Source organism: Eretmochelys imbricata, chromosome 2 (genome assembly GCF_965152235.1).
Source record: "Eretmochelys imbricata isolate rEreImb1 chromosome 2, rEreImb1.hap1, whole genome shotgun sequence".
In the NCBI taxonomy this organism is placed as follows: domain Eukaryota; kingdom Metazoa; phylum Chordata; order Testudines; family Cheloniidae; genus Eretmochelys; species Eretmochelys imbricata.
The window spans coordinates 25,197,320-25,222,033 of NC_135573.1; the positions used below are offsets into that span (position 1 = coordinate 25,197,320).

General features: G+C 47.0%; 1 protein-coding gene across 1 annotated transcript; it reads right to left on the reverse strand.

The window, feature by feature from the left end:
• Nucleotides 1-531: 531 nt before the first annotated feature.
• On the reverse strand, nt 532-6,001 carry CCN3 (cellular communication network factor 3). The gene is made up of 5 exons (XM_077808842.1): nt 5,921-6,001; nt 5,602-5,827; nt 4,795-5,046; nt 1,671-1,882; nt 532-825 (listed from the first exon to the last, which is right to left on the reverse strand). Exons 1-5 carry the CDS (start codon nt 5,999-6,001, stop codon nt 532-534), a joined length of 1,065 nt encoding a protein of 354 aa, XP_077664968.1.
• Nucleotides 6,002-24,714: the final 18,713 nt, after the last annotated feature.

The following is a 24,714-nucleotide window of genomic DNA, read 5'->3' on the forward strand; positions in this document are numbered from 1 at the left end:
GATTTGGCTCCTTATGAAGCCATTAAATATCTGGAGATTAGTGAAGTTTCTCTGGTCTGCCTTGTGTCTTATACCTCTCCTCTAGCATTCTTGGGGTCACGTGGCCCCTGATTCTCAGTATAATGAACTTATGTAGAAAAAGAGCTAGTACATTATGCAAATAGAGAGGACAAGAACATGGAAGTTTTACATAAAGTAACAGGAAGAGGATTTTTTTAATCAATGCATGATAAAGGGCACTGATCCTGTTGCTAGTGAGGTCAATGGCAAAATTTCCCAAGAAGGAGAGAAATTGACCATTTGCTTACTCATTTTTACATTACAGATGAAACTATATTCCACAACACTGAACTTTCTTTGTTCGTGAAATATATTTTTCCTTCCCTGAAGTATAGCATGAGTTATTTGACTACAGGAAGAAATGATGAGTTTAGAAAGACTGGATATATTAACCCATGATCAGATGCATGTAAGTTTTATATAAACTGTTCAAACATTAAGTTTTTTAAAAAGTAACCTGATTTAAGTGTTTCATATTTTTACTCCACTGAACATTGGCTCTAACAGCTGGAAGAAAACATTGTCCTGGGGACAGTTGTTATGACAAACACAGGTAGTGATCAGCATCATTGGCTTTTTGAGGATTTTGCTCTGGGGACACTGGAATTCAACCTGGATTGTCTTGGTGTTGTGTGGTGTGCAGCATCGTCCATCAGTGCAGAGCCCACAATAGCGGGGTTTATATGTCTGTATACTAGTGCAGTTCTTGTACTCAAAGTGAACAGCTTTCAATGACTTCTTTGTTCGGACACACTTTTTCCCCTTCTAAGAAAAACATGAAGGGTCATACAGGCAGTTCAGTATACTAACAACTGACTGAAAAACAGAAGAAAGTTAGAAACATGCAGGTTTACCATGGGGTTTGGAAACCTTGGGCCTGTTTGTCTCTTCGCTAGTGCTATAGCGGTCAGACTCCAGTTACTTCAATGGACATTTATTACTATCAGAGGCAGATTAGGGTTTTGTGGGGCCCTGGGCCAGAGCAAATGGGGGCCCATCCCCACCCCTTCCACCTGTAGTCCCACCCACCCACTCCTGCTGGGGAGTGGGGTCAGGGCACAGGGGCTTGACCCACTTGCCCAGCAGCTTGACCCACTTGCCCAGCGGGAGCTCTGGGCAGACAGAGCAGGGGTGCCCATTTTTCCAGGGCCCCCTAATTGGCCAGAATTACTATTCTCACCCATGTGAAATTTGACCCAGGCCCCTTAATTCATGTATTGCACAAGTCTCTAGTAAGCAACCTCTACTTATTCTGTGGTAAGGCACATTGTTGACAATTAAGTGTACTAAGAAAAAAATCCAAAACCCTTGGCCAAATTAAACCTTTGTGTAACACCTCTGAAGTCAGTAAAGTTGCACCAGGAAGTTTAGAGACTAAAAAGGTTATTAATTATAATAAATCCTATGAAACATACAGATGCCAAAACATAGTTAACTGACAGCACCTCCCTACAAATAAAACTTCTGTAATGCATTGGAAAAAGCAAAACTGTTGCTTGTTCGTGGGTCTGTTTAATGCACTTGAAATGCCAGCATTATATTTTGTATTTGAAAAGATGGAGGCGTTAGGGCAACAAAGAACTCACTCTAGCAAGTGCATGGGATCATACCTTATCAATCAGCTGTTCGCTCTCACAAGGTCGCACCATGCAGAGTCGTGTCTGCTTCACCATCTCACACTGAGGATTCCTGTTTGTAATGCGTGTGGAAAAGCCCATTCCACAGCTTTTGGAACATGAACTCCATTCTGTCGTCTGCTCAATACAGTTGGAACTTGAGTCAGAGACGACATCAATTCCAAGAGTCGATTCTTTTCTATACACTATAAATAAAAAACCCCAAATACTCCATTACAATAAAAATAATGGATTCCTGTAAGAGTCCATTTGAACACCACCTAGTTCATTAATAGTGAACAATCAGACAAAAATAAATTCTCTAAACTTAAGACTTTGAAATAGGATTTAACAACTTTAAAGCAGATTACTGGAGTGCTTTTTAGTACTAGAGATTTGTTATTTAGGTGTTTGAAAGGTGCTCACTTGACAGCCCTGGAGACTGAAGTCCTGTTTATCAACAAAATGGGTACTGCTGAGTGCAGTCAGGAGTACAGAAATGTAGGTACACTAGCCCTTTCCATGCATCCCAACCTAAACTGGAGGGGAGAGTCATTCAGTCTCCATGCCCAGTCTGACAACTTTCCCATCACTGCTAGTTGTGATGAGGATTTTATTGCCGATCTGCAAGTCATGTGTGAATGACTATGTTTTACAAGAGGTTTTATCTTTTTATTCTTTGTCAGATTAGTCACCAAAAATTTAGGTATGAAATATAATTTCAAAATAATCTTTACATCTTATTGAACTGTAGTAAACAGCAGTGAAAGTAAGATGATTTTATGGCTATGGGAATAAAGCCAACTTGTCAATTATTAAGAGTGATGTCAGTCAAAGTACTTACAAAGACTGATGATTGTTATGACACTGTACTACCATGTGTTAAGCTATAAAACAAGTATTACCAGTTTTATGGTTACCTGGTGAAAGGGAACTTTTTTTTATCATAGGAGAGAACCAGAGTGAGTCCAAGTGACCTTGGAACACCCATTTCCTGAGCTAGGGCTTGGCTTGGTTCCCAGGGGAACCTACGGGCTACATCATTGCTACAACTCTTGCTAGAAGCTATTCCACTATCCTCTTGCAAAGTAAGGCTCCAAAAAACTGGAGATGTTGTAAGTGATATCTCCAGTTGCAAAATGGCAGGGGAGAGGGGGAGAAAGAGGCCAGGACCAATACTGACAATGTCCAGGAGTCAATCTGTCATCAACAAAAAGCAAATGATGAGGAATAGTAGGATGAGGGTGGCAATATTTTGTATTTACATCATGCAGTACCTTTCAGATATTTCAGAGCATGTTCTAAACTGTTACTAGAGCTCAATATTCCTGCCAGGCAAGAACCAGTAAATATTGTTTCCTTTTTCAAATGTGTGAGCTGATGTTCAGCAGTGTTAAGTGACTGGATCAAGGCCACACTGAAAAGCAGTATGCAGTGGCCCCAATTCCTACCTTTTACCACTAGATTTACAGGTTTACCTTACAAAGAACTGATGAGGTTAACTACAGTTTTAAAAAGGAAAAACATTCATAATTACAGAAAAGGTGGTGGTGGTTGGGGGACGATGTTACATAGCTGTATTTTTTTTTTTTTTTTTTTAAAGCAGCAACTAATACTTGTTTTTTCTAAAAAGGCTCCTCGGGTTCCTGGAGAACTGAGCTGAAGACTTCCCTAGTTTCCCTGCCAGGCCAAGTGACAACAAGAGGAATGAGAACATTTGGAATGGGACGATACAGTCAGTCAGTGGATCTGAAAGAATCTGCACTAGTAGTTTCCCCTAATGTTGCCTGTTGTTAACAGCTGTAGCTATGGGAGCTTGAACATACACAGGTGCTGGAAGCTGGTGCCATTTTAACTACCATGTCTATACCACATCTTCCACCATTGTTACCACTGGACAGAAGTTTTAGGAAGAGCATCTAGTATAGACAAGGTGATTTCTGTAGTATCTGATGTTACTTAGTCTTGTAGAGAAACCAGCAAGACTGCAGATCTGGGAGCAGCAGGACTGTTGACATGGCTACACTGGAAACTTACAAGCGCTGCCGCGGGAATGCTCCCGCAGCAGCGCTTTGAAGTGCGAGCGTGGTCATGTGGGAGAGAGCTCTCCCAGCGTTCCTGGTAATCCATCTCCACGTGGGGATCAGCTCCCAGTGCTCGGAGCCTGTCTACACAAGCGCTTTAAAGCGCTTGGACTGGCTGCGCTCAGGGGGGTGATTTTTCACACCCCTGAGCCAGCAAGTTAGAGCGCTATAAAATGTAAGTGTAGACAAGCCCTCAGGTAGTTGGTTCCCCCTCCCTGTGGCCTTGGGAGAAGACTGTAGAGAAAGCCATCCAAAGTCTCCTGCACGTAGGAGTGGATACGGTCAAAGCAGAGACCTTCGGTTCTCAGAGACCTTTCTAGAGGTTTGACCAGACTCTCTCTACCCTCTGCTGAACGGTTGTTTGCGCCAGCCCTTTCCCTCCCAGTCTCTACACCTTAGCTTCACTCCACAGCTACTCTACATCCCCCTTCCTTTCAGGATATCACTTCCTAACTAACCCCCCACCCCAAAAGAATCAGAACTCACATGTTTGCCACCATCCCACCGTTCACTATGCTTGTGTTCTACTCTTTCCCCCACCCTCCTTCTGCCATGTCTATTTAGATAGCAAGCTTGTCAGGGCAGGGGCCATTTGCTACTCTTTGCACAGGGAGGGTTCCCTCTTGGTTGGCCCTTAGGCACTATCATAATAAAATCATTTCTCAGGGTGGCCTCACCTCTGCACACGCTACCAGGTGTAGTGCTTATGGGACTAGTGATTGGGCACTGCTGTTCCTGGTAGGTAGTGTTTGCAGGATCAGGCCCTGGTTTTGTTTTAAGAGGCTAATTACAGTTAAAAATGGCTATGCATTTGTTTCCTTTGGGGGTGTTTTCAGTGCCTTTTCCAATTCCACTTTCATTCCTATTTTCTGTATAGTCACTAGTGACTCTGGATGGCTTTAATGAATGTTCTATATGCATTTCTTATAGAAGAACTGGAAGTGGAGGTCTAGTTTTGATAACCAAGTGGGCATTTCCAATACACAATCATTACAGAGTTAATTTGACTGCAATAGCTAGTCTGAATAGCTCACCAGCCATAGCAAAACTGCCCAAAGTCACTTCCTCTTTAGGGTCACAAGTCCACTTCTCACAGCACTCTCCTGGGACTTCAGTTTTCCTTGGGAAAGGGCAATCAGGACCAGGGAGCAGTAGGTCAAGGTTACAGCGGGGCACACAGCCAATCTGACCATCTCTGCAGGCACACTGGTATTTACAGCTGGGCTGGAATGTCTCCCCACTCTGATAAATAACCCCATCAAACACACAGTTGTCTCCTTCAAGCACTGGTATAAAGAGGGAAAAGTGCAGGAGTTACATCAGCTTTGTCTGCCACACCTGCTACTCCAGGGCTTTGGTGGTGAAAGCCCTAGGTGATGCCAGGAAGAGAAAGCCCTGAGGAAGAGGTATCCAAGCGGCAATCTAAAGTAGGCAGTGCCATGGTAGCACATATGGTTAGCAAACAGGAATGTAAATCACAGAAAGAGATACATGGGGGTGGAGGAAGGGAGCGACATTTTCGTAGCTCAGGAGGAAGCCAAGAGATTTCCTTGGTGCCTGAGCATCCCCATGGCTTTTCGCCCTGTGAGGCACTCCCGGTTAGGGGCATGTACCACGCTACGCCCACCTCTAGCCCCCCGATCTGTGCGTGGGGGACGGAGAAGCGTGACAGGATCTGCCCCCATGGGGTACCCCAAGGCGCTGACGTCCCTCGTTCCTTCTCCCAGCCCCGAAACATCCCGGCTGAGCACTGCCCAGCCCGGCACCGGGACCAGCCGCTCCGGCTGCGATGCTCTCAGGCGGGCCCCGGACCCGGTCTCAGGCTCCGCCGCCGCACTTACCCATGCAGATGCCCCGCGCGGCCCCGGCGCTGCGGGCGCAGTAGAGGCCGCTGCCCTGGTCGCAGGGCTGCCGCTCGGAGCAGCTCTCCCCGCGCTGCCGGGCGCACACCAGGCAGCAGGCGCAGCCGTCCAGCACGGCGGGCACTCCCGGGGCGCAGCGGGGCGGCGCTGCCCGGCACTGGCGGCCGCCGCACTGCGCGGGGCACGGCGGCGGCTGGGCACTCACCTGCGGGGCAGACAGGCGGACCAAGTCAGCGGGCTCCCTGCGGCCCCCTCCCCGGCCCGCCGCAGCTCCGACCCCCGCACGCCCCTCCCTTGCCTTGCACAGCAGCAGAAGCAGCAGCAGCCGCCCCAAGCTGGGCAGGCGCCGCCTCCGGTCGCAGTCAGGCGTCAACCTCATCCTGCGGCAAGTCCCGCTCAGCTCCCCTCCCTGCGTGCCGCCCTTCGGAGCCGGTTATATAGAGCGCCTCTGAAACCCCGTCCTCCCATTGGGTAGCCCGGGGGCGGGGCGCGGCGAGGGAACCAATCGCAGGCGCACCAGACTCGGGCCCTCTCCGTTCCAGCGCGTGGCGGGGCGTGGCACCCGGGAGCTAGGCGGGTGCGGGGAGTGTGGTGGCAGCTGCCGCCTGGGGTGCTGGGAATGGGCTGCCTGAGCAGGAGGGGTAGGGATGGGACAGGGGTGCAGGAAGGAGGAAGGGAGACTGGTGTTCTCCCTGCTCTTCATGCATTGGATGAAGTGAGCTGTAGCTCACGAAAGCTTATGCTCAGATAAATTGGTTAGTCTCTAAGGTGCCACAAGTACTCCTTTTCTTTTTCCCTGGACACTGTAACTGCACTCTGCTGCCTGTCTAGGGGTTAATGCTCTGGAGCTGCCAAATGCCCAGATAATCTAGTTCTTTAACAGAAAGCCTGGAAGTAGGTGCCTGCTAGCCAGACCCCGGATGTAGGGATTACCTGCCAGCCCCCCTGTGGCTGGGGCTCAGCCCTGTCAGAAGTCAGTCTGTTGTTGAAGGGAATAATTTCCCAGCCACCAGTTTCAGGAAGCAAAAGGAAAGAAAAAATGCTAATTGCCCTGGCAAGAGCAGAGCTGAGGCATGAAGCAGGTGGAGGGGGGAAGATCGTGGCAAAAGCATAGAAGTCCATCCAGCAGCATCCTCACCTTTCTGCACTTTGTGTGTGCACACAGTACCTCCATACTTGGGTGCTTCTAGAGTTCTCAATAAGGAGTAAGCAATTTGCTAAGATTAGCCCAAAAGGTTAATGGCTGGGTCCTTTGAGAGGATCAGCGCTATTGATTCCCTGAGCCTGGACTATTTGCTGCAGTAGCATTGAGAGCATCAGTGCAGGAGTTAATATTAGGTGGCATTTTTGGCCCACAGTATTGCCAACCCCAAATGCTCAAAAATCATGAGTCAGGATTACCAAAAAACTTATGATTGGCTTTAAAATAATGAGATTATGTAAAAAAAATAGAGTCAGTGTTTTTTATTTGCCTTCTCCTTTTTGAGCCATGAGGGTGCACTGGGGTTGGGGGGTCACATTTTGAAGTTTTCTTTCTAGCCGCCAAAGCTAGAAGTTACTTTTTCTTCAAGAATGAAGGCTGAAATCATCACATATCCACTTGACTCCAGGAGCTGGGGCTTTAAGCAAAACAATTATTATGAGACTTATGACAAAATCATGAGAGTTGGCAACAGCAGTGCTCCTTGGACCAGCCTGGGAAGGCCCCAGGAGATCTGTGAGAAGCCTAATGTTTATCCATTTATCAAATGAAAGTTACTTTGTTGCTTATCTGGGCTCAGCATTTTCTGTTGGGAATCTGGACTCCTGTCTGTTTTCTGTTCTGTTTTAGCTGATATGCTACTCCCATCACCATGGTATCTAAGCACTTTCCCATAGTGCATTCAGCAACATGACTAGCATGTGACACATACTGTTCTTTCTTCCTCCCTTCAGGCAAACTGCAGAGAACTAAAAAATAAATAAATAAAAAATTATGAGGGTTAGTGAAGGAAAAAGAAGTGCCCCTGGGAGAAAGTGATGAGCTTTATGCTAGTTCTTATATCTTGCAGGAGTTTTTCCCAAAGTCTTGGACTGTCAGCCCCAAGATTGGGCCTTTGACCCTTCACAAGACCTCAAGGTGCTACTCTAATAGGTGTAATAACTAGAGGGGGGGAGACTTTTGAAAGTTTGACAATTTTTTGGTGAAATTCTGTTTTTCATCCAGCTCTACGTATTACGTGTGCTTCATCACTATAAATAACACTGAATATGCACTAACAGGAGAGGGAGTGTAAGTCACCAGCTAGCTATACAGTTTCCCAGTTTCAGTCAGAGTTCATTCAGCATATGCAAGCAGGTATATTTACAGCAGTAGTTTGTTTTAATGGAAACTCTACTCAAACTCCTTCACCCTCACACTGCTTAACGAAGAGCCCCTGTGATGTCTTGAAAAGACACAGTCCTCTGTATGCCTATTGTATGTGCATGACTGTGAAATGTGCAGAACCATGAGCATCAAGCCGTGGGAATATTTTATAGACATAGCTCTTGTCTCTGTAATGGGAAATGATTTGAGAATTTAGGGTGCCAAATTCAGGCCAAGTGTAATCAGGAGTAACTACTCTTAATTTATTTTATTCATCAAGAGCTGTGCCATGAATATCTGAAGGTAACCACCCCAGGTCCCGGGCAGACCCTGTTGTGCAGAAAGCCTGTATGCACAATTGTCTGAAGCAGGTAATAAGTAACAGAATCTAACTCAGACTGTTAAACAACATCATTTGAAAATAAACAAAAATGGAAGACAAACTGGTGAAGACTGGAAGTCTTTAAGCTTAAAGAACCAACAAGGTTCTTTAGGTTGTTATAAGATTGCTATAGCAACCAGCCAAAATAGTGATCAGCACAGAAGGATGTTGCTATAATTGGAATCACCAGATGTGTGTTTTGATTGGGACCACGTTGCCACATCCTTCTGGAAGGTACTTGGTAACAGCTAGGTTGCTGAATGACCCAGCTTGCAGGAGAGGGCGCAAACCATACCATCATGGATGTCAGCCTCTCCTTCATCTCCCAGGACTCACAGATCTACCATCACAGCTTTGGCCCTTTGTTCTCTTAATGCTGAACAGTGTTCTGGCCAGACCAGGCAAGGATAGGGAACCAGATGGTACCACAAGCTACACAGAGTTACAGCTTGAGTGTGAACTTGAGGTTTCTGCAGTCACTACCTACCTAATTTGTCATTTCCCCTTCCCTGTCATGTTTCTTTTCTTTCCTAGCTTTCTCTTGCCTTCTGGATTAGCTAGCCAAGACAAAGCCACTTTTTTCAGGACTGTGGCCAGAAAGACAATTTATAAACAATGCTTTTAGTCCAACTGCTAGAAGTTTGCCAAAACATTAAGAGTGTCTAATCAGATACCATGCTTTCCCTGTAATTTTTTCAGCACTAAGTTGTAAGAGAGGTTCTGTATAAGAGAGATACACAGAAGATGCATTTTCTCTCCCCCTCTAAGTCTTAAAAAAGACAGACATCAGTAACAACAACCCAATGCTATTAATAGTCAATTCCACCCTCACCCTTCAATAAGAACATTTCACATTGCTATTCTATGCCATCCAAAGATTGTTAAGCAAAGGAGTTTCCCCTATAAAAGACTATAAAGCTACAGGGAAGGAGAAAAAGGGAAAGTAAAATAAAATGTTTATTTAAAACTTGAGAAGTTAGCTGTTTTTATGGGTGCTCAATATACGTTTTAACCATTTTTTAAAAATTGCCACAGGCCCTCACAGTTTAGTGTAGCAAGCAGCAAACAAGAGTTTTAAAACAGCTTTGCTGTTATTGGGCCCAGTGCCCCTCCCCAGCATATACAAAAACCTGCCTTTCTCAGGTACAAACCTTATCCAAAAAATGTAATTCATTTTCAAGGTGTAACAACAGCAGTTCCAAAATAAAAAAGTTCTTCCCCCTACCCCAGGATATGAAACAATTTAAAATAAAGTGCCAGCATTGATAGACCATCTTACACTATGCTGCACACCAGAACTCTCTCCACCAGCCATTCCAGCCCTTTTTCCTCTCTGGTTGATAGGCAACTGGTCCTGATTGCCGGGTGGACATTGGCTGTTTGGACCTCCCACACTTTTAACTCCTACTTGCGTGACCCTGGATTTCTACAGATTAGCACAGGTAAATGAAGGATTTTGTAATTTACCACAAGATTAAATTGTATCCCAGGGAGTTAGTTTTCATTTTGTTTGATCGTATCCTCTATTTAAAAATCACTACAACAGCTAATGAAAATTATGCTATGAATGAAGATTAATTAGAAGTGAAAGCAACATGAAAACTGTTAACACAAGAATACTACTAAGGTCACCAGGAATCACTTTGAATTTCTTTACCATATATAGATTAAAATGAGTTTCAATTCATGAACTGAAACTTTAATTTGATGGGGGATTATTTTTAATGTAGTTTACAAAGTTCAGGCTATCAAGAATTTATGTAATTACCTTATTCTTTTCCTAGCCTCCCGAGACTGAGAGCTGTACATTCCCAGCATCTGAGATTGTGACAGTCCTTTACCCAGGTTGAGGATGAGGCACTTTTTAACATCAAGGTACCAAAATACACCCCCCCCAGAATCAGGGCCAGATTTCGGGGCACTTCTTATATGGGCATGCTGGGTCTAGATTGGCTGCTTCTCACAGCCCTCTTCCTACTGGTCACTTCCCCCAGCAGCCTCCCTAGACCTCTTAACCCCCTCACTTGCCAGTGTGGGGCAGATACCCCATCACACAACCCACCAGGCATGTTCAGCAAGCTGTTCTACATCACTCTGTCCCAGCTCTCATCTGATCTGTGTTTTCCTTACGTATCTCAGGATTCAGTATGCCCAGCAGGTCTCTGGCAGATATTTACTGTATTTAAAAAAACCCAACAGTATATTATAGACTGCGGTGATGAATTTTCTGCCACAGGTGCGTTGGGAACTCAGTTACCCAGAGTTTCCTTGCTGGTTGCATGAGCAGATTCCACAGAAGCAATGGATGAGTCGGGAGGGAGGGAGGGGAAAATGTATAGAAGCCCTTCCTTGCCACTGTACACAACTGAGGCTAAGCTGCCACTGAAATTAATCATAAAGCTATCAGCACCTGGAGTAACTTCTCCAGAGAGTTATTTCAATTATGGAGGCAGATACCAGTGAAAACACACAGGAACAATGTACTACAGATGAGTAAGGGAGCCTGCCTGGGACTAGCTTAGCATGTCAGCCCTTTTCTTGTTGTGAAATTTGGGAATCAGATTAATTTCATTACAAGCAAAAAGCTATGACTAGAAAAGCAGCATGGTCTACTGGGTAAAGCCATGGCCAAGCACTCAGGAGAAGTGGGTGATATTCCCAGCTCTGACACGGACCTGCTGTATGACCTTGAGTGAGTCACTTCTGCCCTCTGTTTACCTTTCCACTTTTTGTCTATTTATTTAGATTGTTTAAGCACCTTAAGGTGGCAACTGTCTGCTACTGTGTGTACATACCAAGGTCCAATTGTGCTAGGCGCTATCTTTGTTGGCATTTATAGATGCTACTGAGATGCAAATCAATAGTAATAAAAGTCATACAATAATTTTTTGATACGCCTTTAAAAGTTTATATTGGTATTTTAATTTTTTTCCTAACAGCAACCATTCCACATTGACTTGTCACTTTGTTACACCTTTGGCTTCATTTGAATGCTTTGGCTTCTGTTCATGGATTTCAAAGTAATTAAGGGTTATTAATGAATTAATCCTCACACTATTAGGAATGAAACACAATTGTCTGACTTTTCCATCTGGGGGAAACCAAGGAACAGAGTCCATGAGTTGCTAAAGGCCACAGAAGAAGTTAATTTCAGGGGAAGGATTAGAACTCGAGGACTCCTCATGCTCCGTCGAGTATTCAGACCACTAGATCATCTTAAATTTTATAAATTGAGGCAGAAAGGAATCCTGATTCTGACTGGGATCCACATAGGCAGGTCCTCAAAGATATTTAAGTGCCTAACTCCTTTAATTTCAATGGGACTTAGGTGCCTCAATGCCTTTGAGGATTTAGGCCCCAGTGACTAAAGACCACTCCATCAGAACCATTGAACTTCCAGACAATGGTTTGGAAAAAAGGAAGTGTGATGCTTCCTCCCCCTAAGTAATGAGCACAGGATGTTGCTGAGGACTATGGCCAAAAAATTGATGTTAGCTTTATTCCAAAACTGTTCGTTGCGTCAAAACTGGCCCCAGTGCCAGGTAGCATGGGGCTGTAGTATAATGAGCTGTGCAGGCAGTTGCTATTCTTTATTCTCTCTGTTTATTAATTTGGAAATGTATAAGGACAGTTCTATTTCAAGCTATACTTACAAAACAGCATGACAGCAATCAACGATATATGCTTCAGACATGTATAATTTACACACTATGAAGCTTTTATAAGCCAAACTGATTTCTCATGAGTATATGCATAGGTATCTGTGTCTATACATTTGGTTGCATTAAAAGATGTGTTTTGATTGGCGTAGTTTGCCAAGTGAATCAGATCACACAGCATCTGTGATCTGTTCTCATTGTTATTTACCACCCCACCAATCTTTGTGTCATCTGCATATTTTGTCGGTAATTATTTTATATTTTCTTCCATATTGAAAAATATTAAATAGCATTGGGTCAAGAACCAATCCCTGTAGGAGTCCATTGGAAACACCCTCACTCATTGATGACTCTTCATTAGATCTATCTGCATGCACACACACGGGTTGTATTGGAAGTTTCACCTTTGACTTCAATGGGAGCAAAACTGGGCGCTATAAGGTTGATTATGCCCAAGTTATTGCTCATCTAGGTAACAGGAAATTTTTTTACTCAAGCAGGGTTTTGCTACATAGCTGCAAAGAAAATGATTCTAATCATAGACTGTGTACAATACCAGAGGAGAAGTACTTATCTGTGGATTCTGAACCCTCTCCCAATTCCCCGTTATTATTGCTGGGAATACCCAGCCTCTGACACTGGAAGAGCAAAGACACCACTCCAGATATTGTTGAAAATTTACCAAGCAGCACTGTGTCCAGCAAAGTAATTAATACAACCATTAATTTGGTTTCATATGTACTTTGTCTTAGTAAATCATTGGGCCAATAACTTTGACAAAGCCTGTGATACTGCACCTCATATTCTCCATAGTTGTATAATTATGATGCATTTTTTTATAAGATGTGTCTTGTCAGGTGTCTATGGAAAAGTTATGATTTGCTGAATTTGGTTATCCTAGTTGTATGCATGTATCATTTTTGTATCTGAAGTTATGAATATTGACTATGTATCTGTATTTCAAATGTGCTTACTCTGGAAAACACCCACAGCTAGCCTTTCAGGTACAACAATGAAGAAGCTAGAAAGTGCTGATGGCCCATCAGCAAAGACAATGGGACATGAAAGAGCTAAACCTTCTGGTGAACCTTTCAGCCAGCCCATGAATAATGGCTGCTGTGACTCAGCAAGGGGCATGTGACCGGACCACATGACACTGACCTCCATTTTGGTACCTGTATTTTTCCACAAACTGGGCTGGGAACTAACTTTGGAACAAAGGGCTACCGCCATATAGAAAAGCTATATAAGGTGAGGTGTTGCCTTGTCTAGGAGCCTCATTCCCCACACAAGAACACTCCTAGAAACATCTGAGAAACAAAGACTGAACAGAGGGGGAAGTGCTGGTCCCAGATTAAAAGGATTTCTAGCCTGTGTATGGAAACCTGGTGGACTGCTTGTAGCATCAGCCAGGGTGAGAAATTGCTAATTCATATCCAATCTTTCTAGTATTTTAGGCTTAGTTTGTGGTTTTGTTTATTTACTAGGTAATCGGCTTTGATCTGTTTACTATCATTTATAACAACTTAAAATCTATCTTTTTGTAGTTAAAAAACCTTGTATTTTTGCTTTATCTAAACCAGTGTGCCTTTGAGTGAAATGTCTGGGGAAAAGTCTCAGCTTGGTTAACACAGGCTTGTTGAATATCTTTCCCACATCAAGGGAAGAACAAACTATTTATGTACTATTTACACTGTACAAATCCCTGTGCAGTGCAAAATGGTATAATTTTGGATTTATACTTCAATGTGGGATGTGTGCCCGGGGAGCTGGGAAATTGACTGGTGTCTGCTGTTTGAACTCATGTAGCTCAGTTTGGATGAGTGGCACCATATACTGTTGTGTTGGGTGATAACAGGGCCTGGTGAGGCTGGCTGTCTCTCCAACCAAGCCATGTGAAAATAGGGCCAACTCAGCTGTGTGTCTTAGAGTGTTTCCCATAGCTCCCAGACTGCACCCTGGGGGTGACATTCTGTCACAAAGCCAATGTATTTTCCTTATTGAATTCAACTAAAGCAGTGTCTAAGGCAGGGGATCTCAAACTTATTTTTCAGGGCCCGTGTTGTGTGGTATACACACCCCATCCTCATTTGGGGCATGGTGGGGTTGTGGTACCACTGCGGTTACAGTCTGACAGTCTTTAGGCTGAAAGCGGCACGGCCCAGATGCCAGAGACAATATGGCTGCCCTTAGGGTCAACGTAGTTTAGCCCAATGGCCAGAATCAATTACAGAGGCCCTTGCATTCAGGGTAGTGCGGCCTAGCGGTGAGAGTCCATATAACTGCCCACAGACACAGGGCAGGTCTGCCTAGGGGCCAGAGTAAATTACAACAGCTTCTATGTTCAGGGCAGCACAGCCTAGCAGCTGAGTCACTTGCAGTGGTCCTTGTACTCAGGGCAGCGCAGCCTAGCGGCCTGAGTCCATATAACAGCCCACAGATAAAGGACAGTGCAGCCTAGCAGCCAGTACCCAGGGAGCCACCACTGGCAGGTGGGAGTGTGACGGTCTGGGTAGGGGGGCCCTGGCCCACCCAGGGCCCTAACAGTGGCAGATTGGTCCACCATGGAGTCAGCAGGGAATCCCACTGAAACACACTGACCTCACTTGGATGGGACATTACCACTCATGCACTCTCCCTGGGTCACTTCCTACCCTGCTTCTAGAAGCTGCAGTCCTGGGGTATCAGGGTCTCGGGGCTCATCAGCATGGATGATTCCCTGGGGCTCCGTTGGCCATAGACCTCCAGTCTGACTCTCAGGATCTCCGGGTCCTACAGGCAATGGCTGTGATGGCTCTTTGCCAAAGGTCCTTCCCCTCCTGCATTCCACCTGGAATAAGCTGGGCTGCTCCCTTTTATACTGAGGCAGCAGTTGGAGCATGCCCAGCACGGTCTGAGGGGTGGGATTTCCGCCGCTCATAGCATGGGATTAACCCTCTCTTGTCCAGTGCATGGTATGCACACTCCGTCAAAGCCCCCCAATGAAAATATTTCAGGCTGTGATGAACTCCCCCCCCCCCCCCACACGAAAGTGATAGTAAATTACTGTACAGACTTATAGGAGCACTAAATGAAGCATGTAACCATTGTCCCTGCAGTCAAAGACTCTGAAGCCTCTCAAAAAGTGTAAAGCAACAGCCTTCAGGAATAAATACATTGACATTTAAGAAACTTATGTAACCCTTCTGCCAGGTGGAGCCAGCAGCAACCAGGGCTGGGTTCAATATCTACGGGTTCCTTTCCATTGATACACCACAGAACCAGGTCGAGCCCCCACCCAATAACCTGGGAAAATTACACACCACCCCTGAGTGCCTCTGAGAGGCAATACTTCCCCACTCGCAAGCACAGAATCTGAGTGTAGAAAATAAACATTTAATAAAAGGAGGGAAGTAACTTGGCATTAATTTGGGGAAACACCGCAAACAGGGTTTATAAACATAAACCGTGAGTAAAAGACCCACCCACAAGTAGGCTGGGCAGTGTCCTTTTCCCCTCAGGTTCTTAAGTCCAGCAACCCAAAAGTCCCTTTCACATGCCCGACCCCACTCACAGTTGCTGTCCTTGGTCAGTGCAGACCCAGAGTTCACAGGTGCATCTCCAGACTTCACCTCCCCCTGCCAGGGAGTAAAGAGGCATCTTACTCACTCCGCTGGGTGCTCACCAGCCACCTGCTCACAGCTCTCATTGCGCCTCTGCACCACTGCCCTGCTGGCTACTCATCATGCCTTTTTGCCGCCGCCCTGCTGGCCACTCATTTGCTAGCTGACTGTCAGTCACCTTCTGCTGTGACCTCTACACACCAGTCTCTCAGTGATTTTCAGCTCTTTTATAGGCTGGGTAGAAACACAGTCCCACCACAACTGATTTTTTTGTTCTTAACAAGTTTAGTTCTTAACAGTCCTACCACAACTGGTTTCAGCTCTGACTGAGCAATTAAAATAATAAAAGAGGCTCCTAATAAAGCCTATTTAGATCTATTCTTTAAACAGTGGAGAAGAATAGGTTAAGCCAATCAGGGGGAGGATACACAGCCTCCAAACCAGAATTTCTGCACATACCCACCATCCCCACTTACTTTCACAGAGCTCTGACATTCAATCCCCTGCTTAATGAGGTTCTTTCAATTGAGGGTGCCCCCCTTATTTGGGACAGGTTAACCACAGTCCTGCTCTCCTGTATTCCTACAATAATTACAACATTGGTAACCATATTTCACTACCCCTGCATTCAGTACTAAAGTCATTTGTACCCAACACCAGCCAAAGTTGATCCTTTGACACAGCTATAAATGATGAATGTCTAATCAGAGCAGGAGAAAACTATTTACATAAACACACCCATAGTCTCTTCCTCTCCCAACTAGCTGTCAGGGAAGCATCCATTCAGACCCTGCTTACACATATTTTCTGAAATAAAAAATAGACAACAGGATACAGTTTGAGGAGCTGGAAGCCTTTTCAATTGTGGCAATAATCATCATTGTCCAAGGATTGTGGCTTTATACACAACTATGTACAAACAAATAGCTGGACACTTAATGTGATGGGGGCTGATGTTTTGATGGGATACCATACATCTTGGTTTTCCTGGACATGGCCTCTTTTTTTCGGTCTTCCGATCTCCATCCGGGCAGATATTTGAAATATGAAAAACTTTCCTGAGAATCTATGACCACTTTCATGGAAGTTGTGCGAAATATATGGGGCTTGTGAATAGGGTTTTCCTGTACATGACTTCTTTTTTGGTTCTCCGATCTCCCTCGGGGCAGATTTTGGAAATCTGAAAAAATGTCCATGATCTTTCCTTACCTTCAGAGCTGGGCAGCTGGAGAGCAGCAGCTGCTCTCTGCCGCCCAGCTTGGAAGGCAGTACTGCCACCAGCAGCGGCTCAGAAGGAAGGGTGGCAATACCATACCATGACACCCTTCCTTCTGTGCCGCTCCTGGCAGCGGCACGGCTGTCCCAGCTGGGCACCTGGTCAGTGGCCACTACTCTCTGGCCACCTAGCTTGGAGGGCGGTGCAGCAGGAAGGGTGGCAATACTATCCCTTGCCACCCTTCCTTCTGTGCTTCTGTTGGCAGATGAGCACTCAGGCAGCAGCCACTGCTCTGTGGCCACCCTGCTCAGAAGTGGAGAAGAAGGAAGGGTGGCTATACCACACCATGCTACCTACCCTACCTTCTGCCCTGTTGCTAGCAGCAGTGCTGCCATCTGAGCTGAGGGCCCGACCAGTGGCTGCAGCTCTCTGGCCGCCCAGCTTGGAAGCAGCGCAGAAGGAAGGGTGGTGATACCATACCATGCCCCCCTTGTTTCTACCCGTCTGCCGGTGGCGGCACTACCATCCGAGCTGGCTGCCCAGCCATAGGTTGATGCTCTCCTGATGCCCAGCTTTCAAGGCAAAGGAAAGTCATAGACATTTTTTTATATTTCCTAAATCTGCCCGGAGGGAGATTGGAGAACGAAAAAAGAGGTCATGTCTGGGAAAACCCTGACATAGGGTGACCCTACTCCTGGCCCTCCCTACACTAGCCTTGCGACCCCCCCCCCTTTTGGGTTGGGACCCCCAGTTTGAGAAAGGCTGTACTAGGATATTCCCCAATGACTCTGAAGTCCAACAGGGCCAATAGTTTCTGGCAGACCGTTTCCCACAACTTCCGCCTAAGGAGTTGTAGATTCTCAGGGACCTTTTTCCTCGTGTTCATATCCACCTGATGGTAGGCTAGGTAGGTTTGTTCTAAGAAGACTAAGGGGAGGTCTCCAATTAGCCATTGTATTTGCTCTTTCTGTTGAAGCCAGAATCATGGATTAAGAGCGCTTGTGGGCCAAGCTCCGGTGCTGGTGGAAAAGGCAATATGAGGAGGCCCTCTTGGTCCTTCCAAGCCTTCAGCAAGTTCACCTGTGTCTCTTTTCTCTTCCCTGGATGGCGGATTTGATATCAACTGCCCTTGCCCTTTTTACAACCTTGAATGATCCTTGCCACTTGGCCAGGAGTTTTGACTTCAAGATTGGCAGCAACAATAAACACTAGCACTGGGCTTAAATTTTCACATCCTGGCCCCATTATTGTAGGTCCATTCCTGGTTCTACTGAGATTTCAGCACGTTCTCTCTCAAGAAATCCTGCAGTGTCTCCAAGTTTTCCCTCAAACAGAACATGTATTGTACCACTTCGGTTGTTCTTGGGTCTGGCTCCTCCCATGTCTTGTGGAGGAGATCTAGGCTCCTGTGGGGCTGCCTCCCATATAGTAGCTCGAATGGGGATAATAGAAGGCATGGGATCAACCGGGCTCAGTGATGGGTAGGGCCCTACCAAATTCACAGCCATGAAAAATGGATCATGGACTGTGAAATCTGGTCTCCCCCCATGAAATCTAGTCTTTTGGGTGCTTTTACCCTATGCTATACAGATTTCACCGGGGAGACCAGCATTTCTTAAATTGGGGGTCCTGACCCAAAAGGGAGTTGCAGGGGGTTGCAAGGTTATTTTAGAGGGGTCATGGTATTGCCACCCTTACTTCTGCGCTGTCTTCAGAGGTGGGTGGCCAGAGAGCGGTGGCTGTTGACTTGGCACCCAGCTGTGAAGAAAGCGCCCTGCCAGCAGCAGTGCAGAAGTAAGGGTGGCGATAGCATACCATGCCACCCTTCTGTGCTGTTGGCTTCAGAGCTGGGTGGCCAGAGAGTGGTGGCTGTTGACTTGGCACCCAGCTGTGAAGGAAGCGCCCTGCCAGCAGCAGTGCAGAGGTAAGGGTGGCAGTACCATACCATGCCACCCTTCTGTGCTGTTGGCTTCAGAGCTGGGTGGCCGGAGAGTGGCGGCTGCTGACTGAGGGCCCAGCTCTGCAGGCAGCAGTGCAGAAGTAAGGGTGGCAATATCATACCACGCCATCTTTATTTCTGTGCTGCTGCTGGCGGCGGATCTGCCTTCAGAGCTGGGATCCCAGCCAGCAGTTGCTGCTCTTCAGCTGTCCAGTTCTGAAGGCAGCGCTGCTGCCAGCAGCAGTGCAGAAGAAAGGGTAGCAGTACCGCAACACCCCCTACAATAACCTTGTCATCCCCTCCCCAACTCCTTTTTGGGTCAGGACCCTAGAATTACAACACCATGAAATTTCAGATTTAAATGCTGAAATCATGAAATTTATGATTTAAAAATTCCTATGACTGTGAAATTGACCAAAATGGACCGTGAATTTGGTAGGGCCCTAGTGATGGGGATATGAGGCCTTGGCCCTCTAGCCTGTTCACCAGTTGAGTTCCAGGTTAACAGAGTCCAACAAAATGTATACAGTCCAACATCTCCACAAAAGAAAGAGTCTTCAACTCACCTCTGGTTGCCTGTGAGTGGCACACCTTTGGCTCAGGGCTTATAATGTCTCTACCCTCTCCTCCTCTCCAAGGGGGGAAAAAGAGTCTATGATCCCTCCATGAAATGTGTGGTTAGTACAGCAGCCTGGGCATTCCCTCTCCAGTGGGCAGTCAAATGCATCACGCATGATCCTCCAGAAGTTAGATCAAAGGGTTCTAGTCTTAGGGAAAGGCTCGCCCCTCCTCTCAGGCCTGGGATAGCTGCTGCTAGCAGAATCTCTCCTGCATCCCAGACTCCTGCTGCACCCTTATTCAGGATCTACTGAGGTAAGTCTCTTGTTCTCTGCTGTTCTCAGCTGTCTGGCTTTGTGTGGTGAGGTGTCAGTGCAAAGGACTTCCTCTCTGTTCCCAGGTCCATCGGGGGATTAGTAGGGGAACCTAGGCCTGCCCCCCCACTGGGTTCCAGCTCAGGGCCCTCAGGCTAGAAAAGGAGAATAGGGTTTGCTGACTCTGACAGTGCCCTGAGCTCCTTCCTACCTTCCCTCAGGCCTCTGTAGGGTCTTCAATCTGTTGACCTGTTCACCCCTTTCTGGGGTGATGTCCCTGGGCGGCTCTCTAGCAGTCTGCTGACAGGATTTACTTTGTCCTGCCTCCTCACTCCGCTTTAGCTTCCCTGCCCTTCTGCTCCCAGCCCTTTTTTCCGTGGCTGGCAGTGCCTGTTGGTTGCTGGGCTAGCATGAGGATACATATACCCCATGACAGGCTCCTTTTTAAACTTCTCCTCCAGCTTGAGCAGATTCTTGCAGCTGTGGTGGGGCGGGATCACAGAAGCCCAGGACTGCTCTCTAATTCCTCCTGGCCCACTGTGGGGTTATACAACCCATTACAGGTGTTCTAAGAGGTGCAGCCCATGCAGTGCCTCAGGGATTTGGCAAAAGGAACGGATGGTGTGGAGCTGACACATCATCTTGGCTGTGACGTCCTCCTGCCTCAAGAGAACAAGAACTTGTTAGAGACTTGGGTGCCCCCAGGAATCGGGAGGGATTTATGGTAACTGGAACCCTGGGATGGACTCTTGTCTTCCTCGCTAGTGACCTCCAGTGCCAACCCCCACCCCCCACATTGTACAGCGAGCTCCTACCTCCATTCCCAGTTTCCCCATGACAGCTGTTCCTTGGCAGCTTCTCTTTGTCCAATTTCTCTTTCCGGTTTCAGTGCCTGTATTGTTCCATTCCCATGGGGGCTAGACGCGGGAGGAACCCTCACTGCACCTCTGGTCCAACAGAATAGCAGGGCTCCCTCTAGTGGGTGGAGTATCCTGGGTGCTTGGGGAGGAGATTTGATCCTAAATTGGGTAGGAGGAGAAGGAGAGAGACAGGCGTATCCAGTTTTGGTCAATCTCAGAAGAGCTGGCAGATTTGGCCAGGGCATCCCATTACCCATTAATCCGTTCCTTTTGGGGTCAATCTCAGATGGGAGGAGGCTCATTTCTTCAGGGGTCCCATTGCCCAGCTTCTGTTGTTGGATCATATTAAAGAAGTTCTGTATTAAAATCACAAATGAGTTTGATTCCCCATAGTTTAAATTCCAGGGTATTACTTAGCAAGAGGTCTCTTGGTTTTTGGTACTGTTTCTCTCCCTCTATGTGTGAAACTTGCAAGCTGCTAATTGTGTTAGTACATTCTGAGACAGAGTCTGTTCTCAAAGCAATTCTTTGTAACAACAACCAGTCACACAGAGAGAGACTCAAAGCAATACTCTGTAACAACAGAAACAGCACCCAGAGACTCCCCGCCCTTTTGTTGTATTCATCTCGCTTTGTTAACAATTGTGGTTAAAATAGAGATAAAGGATGTATGTGGATGGATGCTTGGTGTGGATAATAACTGAATGATCAGGGAGGTGCCAGCCTAAGAATGCAGTGTCCATCGGCTGAAGAAGGCGTCAAGTGGAAATAACCAGAGGACCCCCGGAGGGCAGAATGGAATCCACCCAACAGCCTCAAGAATGGGAGAACCAAAGAACAAGATAACATCTGGCAGCACGGTGCCATCTGCTGATTGATTCAGCAACAGCATGATGAAGCAATTCCCATAGACTGACATAGGAAGAAATTCCTATAAAAATGGACTCTGGAAAGTGAGAACTTTGGGGTCTGATTCTGCAAACCAACTTCCAGGAGCATCAGACGTGCATCTGATAAGGCCCTGCTCCCTCCTCATGTCCAGGCCACCTGGCCAGTGGCTTGGCATGAGCAACTCTAAGGCTGGTAACTATGATAACAACCTTGCAGAACCTGTGTGTGTGTATGAATGAATGTGTGAATAAATATGAGATTGAATGGAATGTTATAGCTATAACTAACTGCTTACTATGATTCTTTCTGTATTCACAATAAATGTGGCATTTTGCCTTTTCCCCTTTAATAAGATCCTGCTGGTTTTTATTTTATTGGTAGAACACTGTCAGTGTCACTCTTCTATTGGGTCCCCTTGCCCAGCTAGGTTTCCTTACCTCTCTGGTGCAGCAGCAGTTGGTAGAGCCAGTAAATACCCTCCCTGGCCTGCTGGCTGATATCCTTGGCTAGGTCACTGATGTACAGATGTGCTGACTGATGTCCTTGGCTGGGTCACTGATGTACATTCTCAGCTGAGCCACGAGGTTCCCTATCTTGCGGAACTGTGCTGAGTTCTAATGGAAGGGAGAGGAGAGGGGACTCCATCAGCATTTTATCATCAGCTCACAGTCTCCCCTGGGCCAGGAGTCTCTCCCACCTGAATCCCTCTGCAGGAGACACTGGGGGAGAGGAGCTAGAGCTAGACCCTTAGTTCCTTCTGCCCCCAAGGGAGCCTGGGGGCTTAATTCCTTCTGTCCCCAAGGGAGCCTGGACCAAAGGGATGTGGGCAGGGCCCTCCGTGAGGACTTGCATCCCTAGCTGCTCCAGGATGACAAGAAGGGACCTAAGACCAGGCACGAACCTGGCTGGAGCAAGGTATGGACCGTGGTCCCCTTAAAGACCCAGAGTCACCACTGAACCAGGAAAAAGGCTTCAGTTAAGTTCTTCATCTCATTCCCTGTTTTGATTCTGTGTCCCCAAGTGGAACTCTCCCAACCTACCGCCCCTGCAGAAGCAGATCCTACAGCCTGTCAGAGGCAGCCCACCTAAGCCTGGAGTCAGGAAGCTGGGGTCAGAGGTCACTTACATCAATTTCAAGGAGGGTGATGGTGAATCAGAGCAGGGTTGTGCTGCTCTTTATGGCCCTGGCTCTATCCGTGGACACTCTGGATGTGATACAGAAGTTGACATGCTGTGGGGGAAGGAAGCAGGTCAGGATCAACAGGCAAGTTCACATGCTGTGTAAATGAGTCCCTTCCCACCCCCAGGGTGCTGAGAGATGTGCTCAGGGTGGAATATCTGATTAATTGATCATGGAGCTTTAAAAGGTGATTGTTGCACCCAGGACGATGTGTGTATCCTGCAGGTCACAACTTGTCTTTGTCTCTCTAGACTGGGAAAATGTTTAGTGTCGAGGCTGGTCCCAACCTCTCTGAACTCCTGATTTGTGAACACCTCGTCAGGATGGAGACAGACTCCTGGCTTCTCCCTGGCTCTAAAATCCTGATTGGATGAAGGGAATGACGGTGAGGACAATCCCCACCTAGAATTTCAGTGCCCATAGGAGAGAAGGGCTGAATCCCTGGGGATCCTCCTGGTTCTCTAGGAAGAAACCAGTGACTCTTCCCTGAGGATCATCTGCTGGATCGAATGTGGGTGGGGAGGGGTTTGAGGCTCTCACTCCCCAAGCCATCCAGAGGCCCTGTGGTTACTGCTCAACAGAACCTGGCAGAGCCATGGCTTGAAGTCAAAACTCCTTCCCCTGTCCCTGAAGGAGGAAGGGCCCAACATAGCATTACACTGACTGCCCTGACCAAGGATGGCCCACTGCGGTGCAGGCTAGGAGGACAGATTGGAAAATGGATCATCCAGTCTGTCCTTTCCAGTCCTCCCCAGCGCTAAGGTAGAATTGCCCCCTACCCCTCCTCATCATGCCCACCTCCAAGATGTACTGGAGCCTGTCTGTGTTTGGGGACTCTGCCAAAGGGTTCCCCAGCATGGCATCCAGGAGGTTTTCCAAGACTTTGTGCAGAACCTGCCAAGGAAGGGAGAGCCATGGGTCACAGTTAAGGAAACTGGGGAAACTTCTCCTCCCTGTTAATAGCCTCCTGCCTGGCTAATCAGCATTGAGACTCTGAGAGGTGGGAGGCTGAGGGGTCTCACCAGATGTCCCAAAGCCAGTCCTCAGGAGGAGACTTGCTGCAACAAAGCCATGGGGGTCTCTGAGGTTGCCCCTGCCATGCACATGTGTCCTGTCTGGCTCATATCAGGGTATCTCTGTGAGGTCACTCCCTCCCCACCACCTTTGCCCCATAGGCTGAGGTACTGAAACAGGCCTTTGTGATGTCACTGCCCTACCTCCATTCCCCTGCAAGGCTGATGTCCTGCACCTCACCTGCCCCTTTGGATACACTGACTGATCAGAATAAAGTGCTCTCAAATGGGGTACAGACCAACAGCTGTTCATAATCATTATTCAGCAAGTATTTTAGAAGAACTAGAACATTAGAGAGAATCATGAACTGCACGGAGACAATTATTGGAGAGAAGCAGCAAGATTAATCAAATACATGATTGATTATGACTTATTTGCTTGGTCTTAAAAGAGAATAAAAGGACCTGAGTCCTCCCTGTTAATAGCCCCCTGCTTGGCCAATCAGCATTGAGCCTCTTAGAAGTGGGAGAATGAGGGGGTCCCAAAGGATGGCCCTGGTCACCACCAAAGGGGATCACTCTCAGACCACTATTCCAGCCCCACCACTTTGTGAGGGCCTATGAGAGAAGCTATCACCCAGCAACACAAACCTCTTGGTGGAGGGAAGGAAGCAGGGTAAAGGGAAAAAAGAAGCAAGAGAAGAAGAGAAAGGAGGGAGGGAAAGAGGAAAAAGGAGAAACCTCAATGCCCCCAGTGATTCTAAGAGATATAGTCCTAGGTAGGAAATCAAATTCTGCCACCTTAATTTCTATGTTTAGAATTCAGCCGGCAGCTGGTGGATCATACTGAACAGTTTCCAAACCTCTCTGAGGCTCTTACCTTCTAAACAAGGATTACAAAATCAGTAGTAGGAAAGGAGAAAACTCCGAAGAGGTTCCTCCTCATACTCATGTGATTCTCTCTCAGTCCTCAAGGAGAGACCCCGAGAAGGAGACTTGCTGCAGCAAAGCCACAAGGGTCTCTGTGGTTGCCCCTGCCCTGCACCTCTGTCCTGTTTGGCTGATGTCAAGGTCTCTCTGTGAGGTCACTGCCTCCCCACCACCTTTGCCGAATAGGCTGAGGTCCTGCAA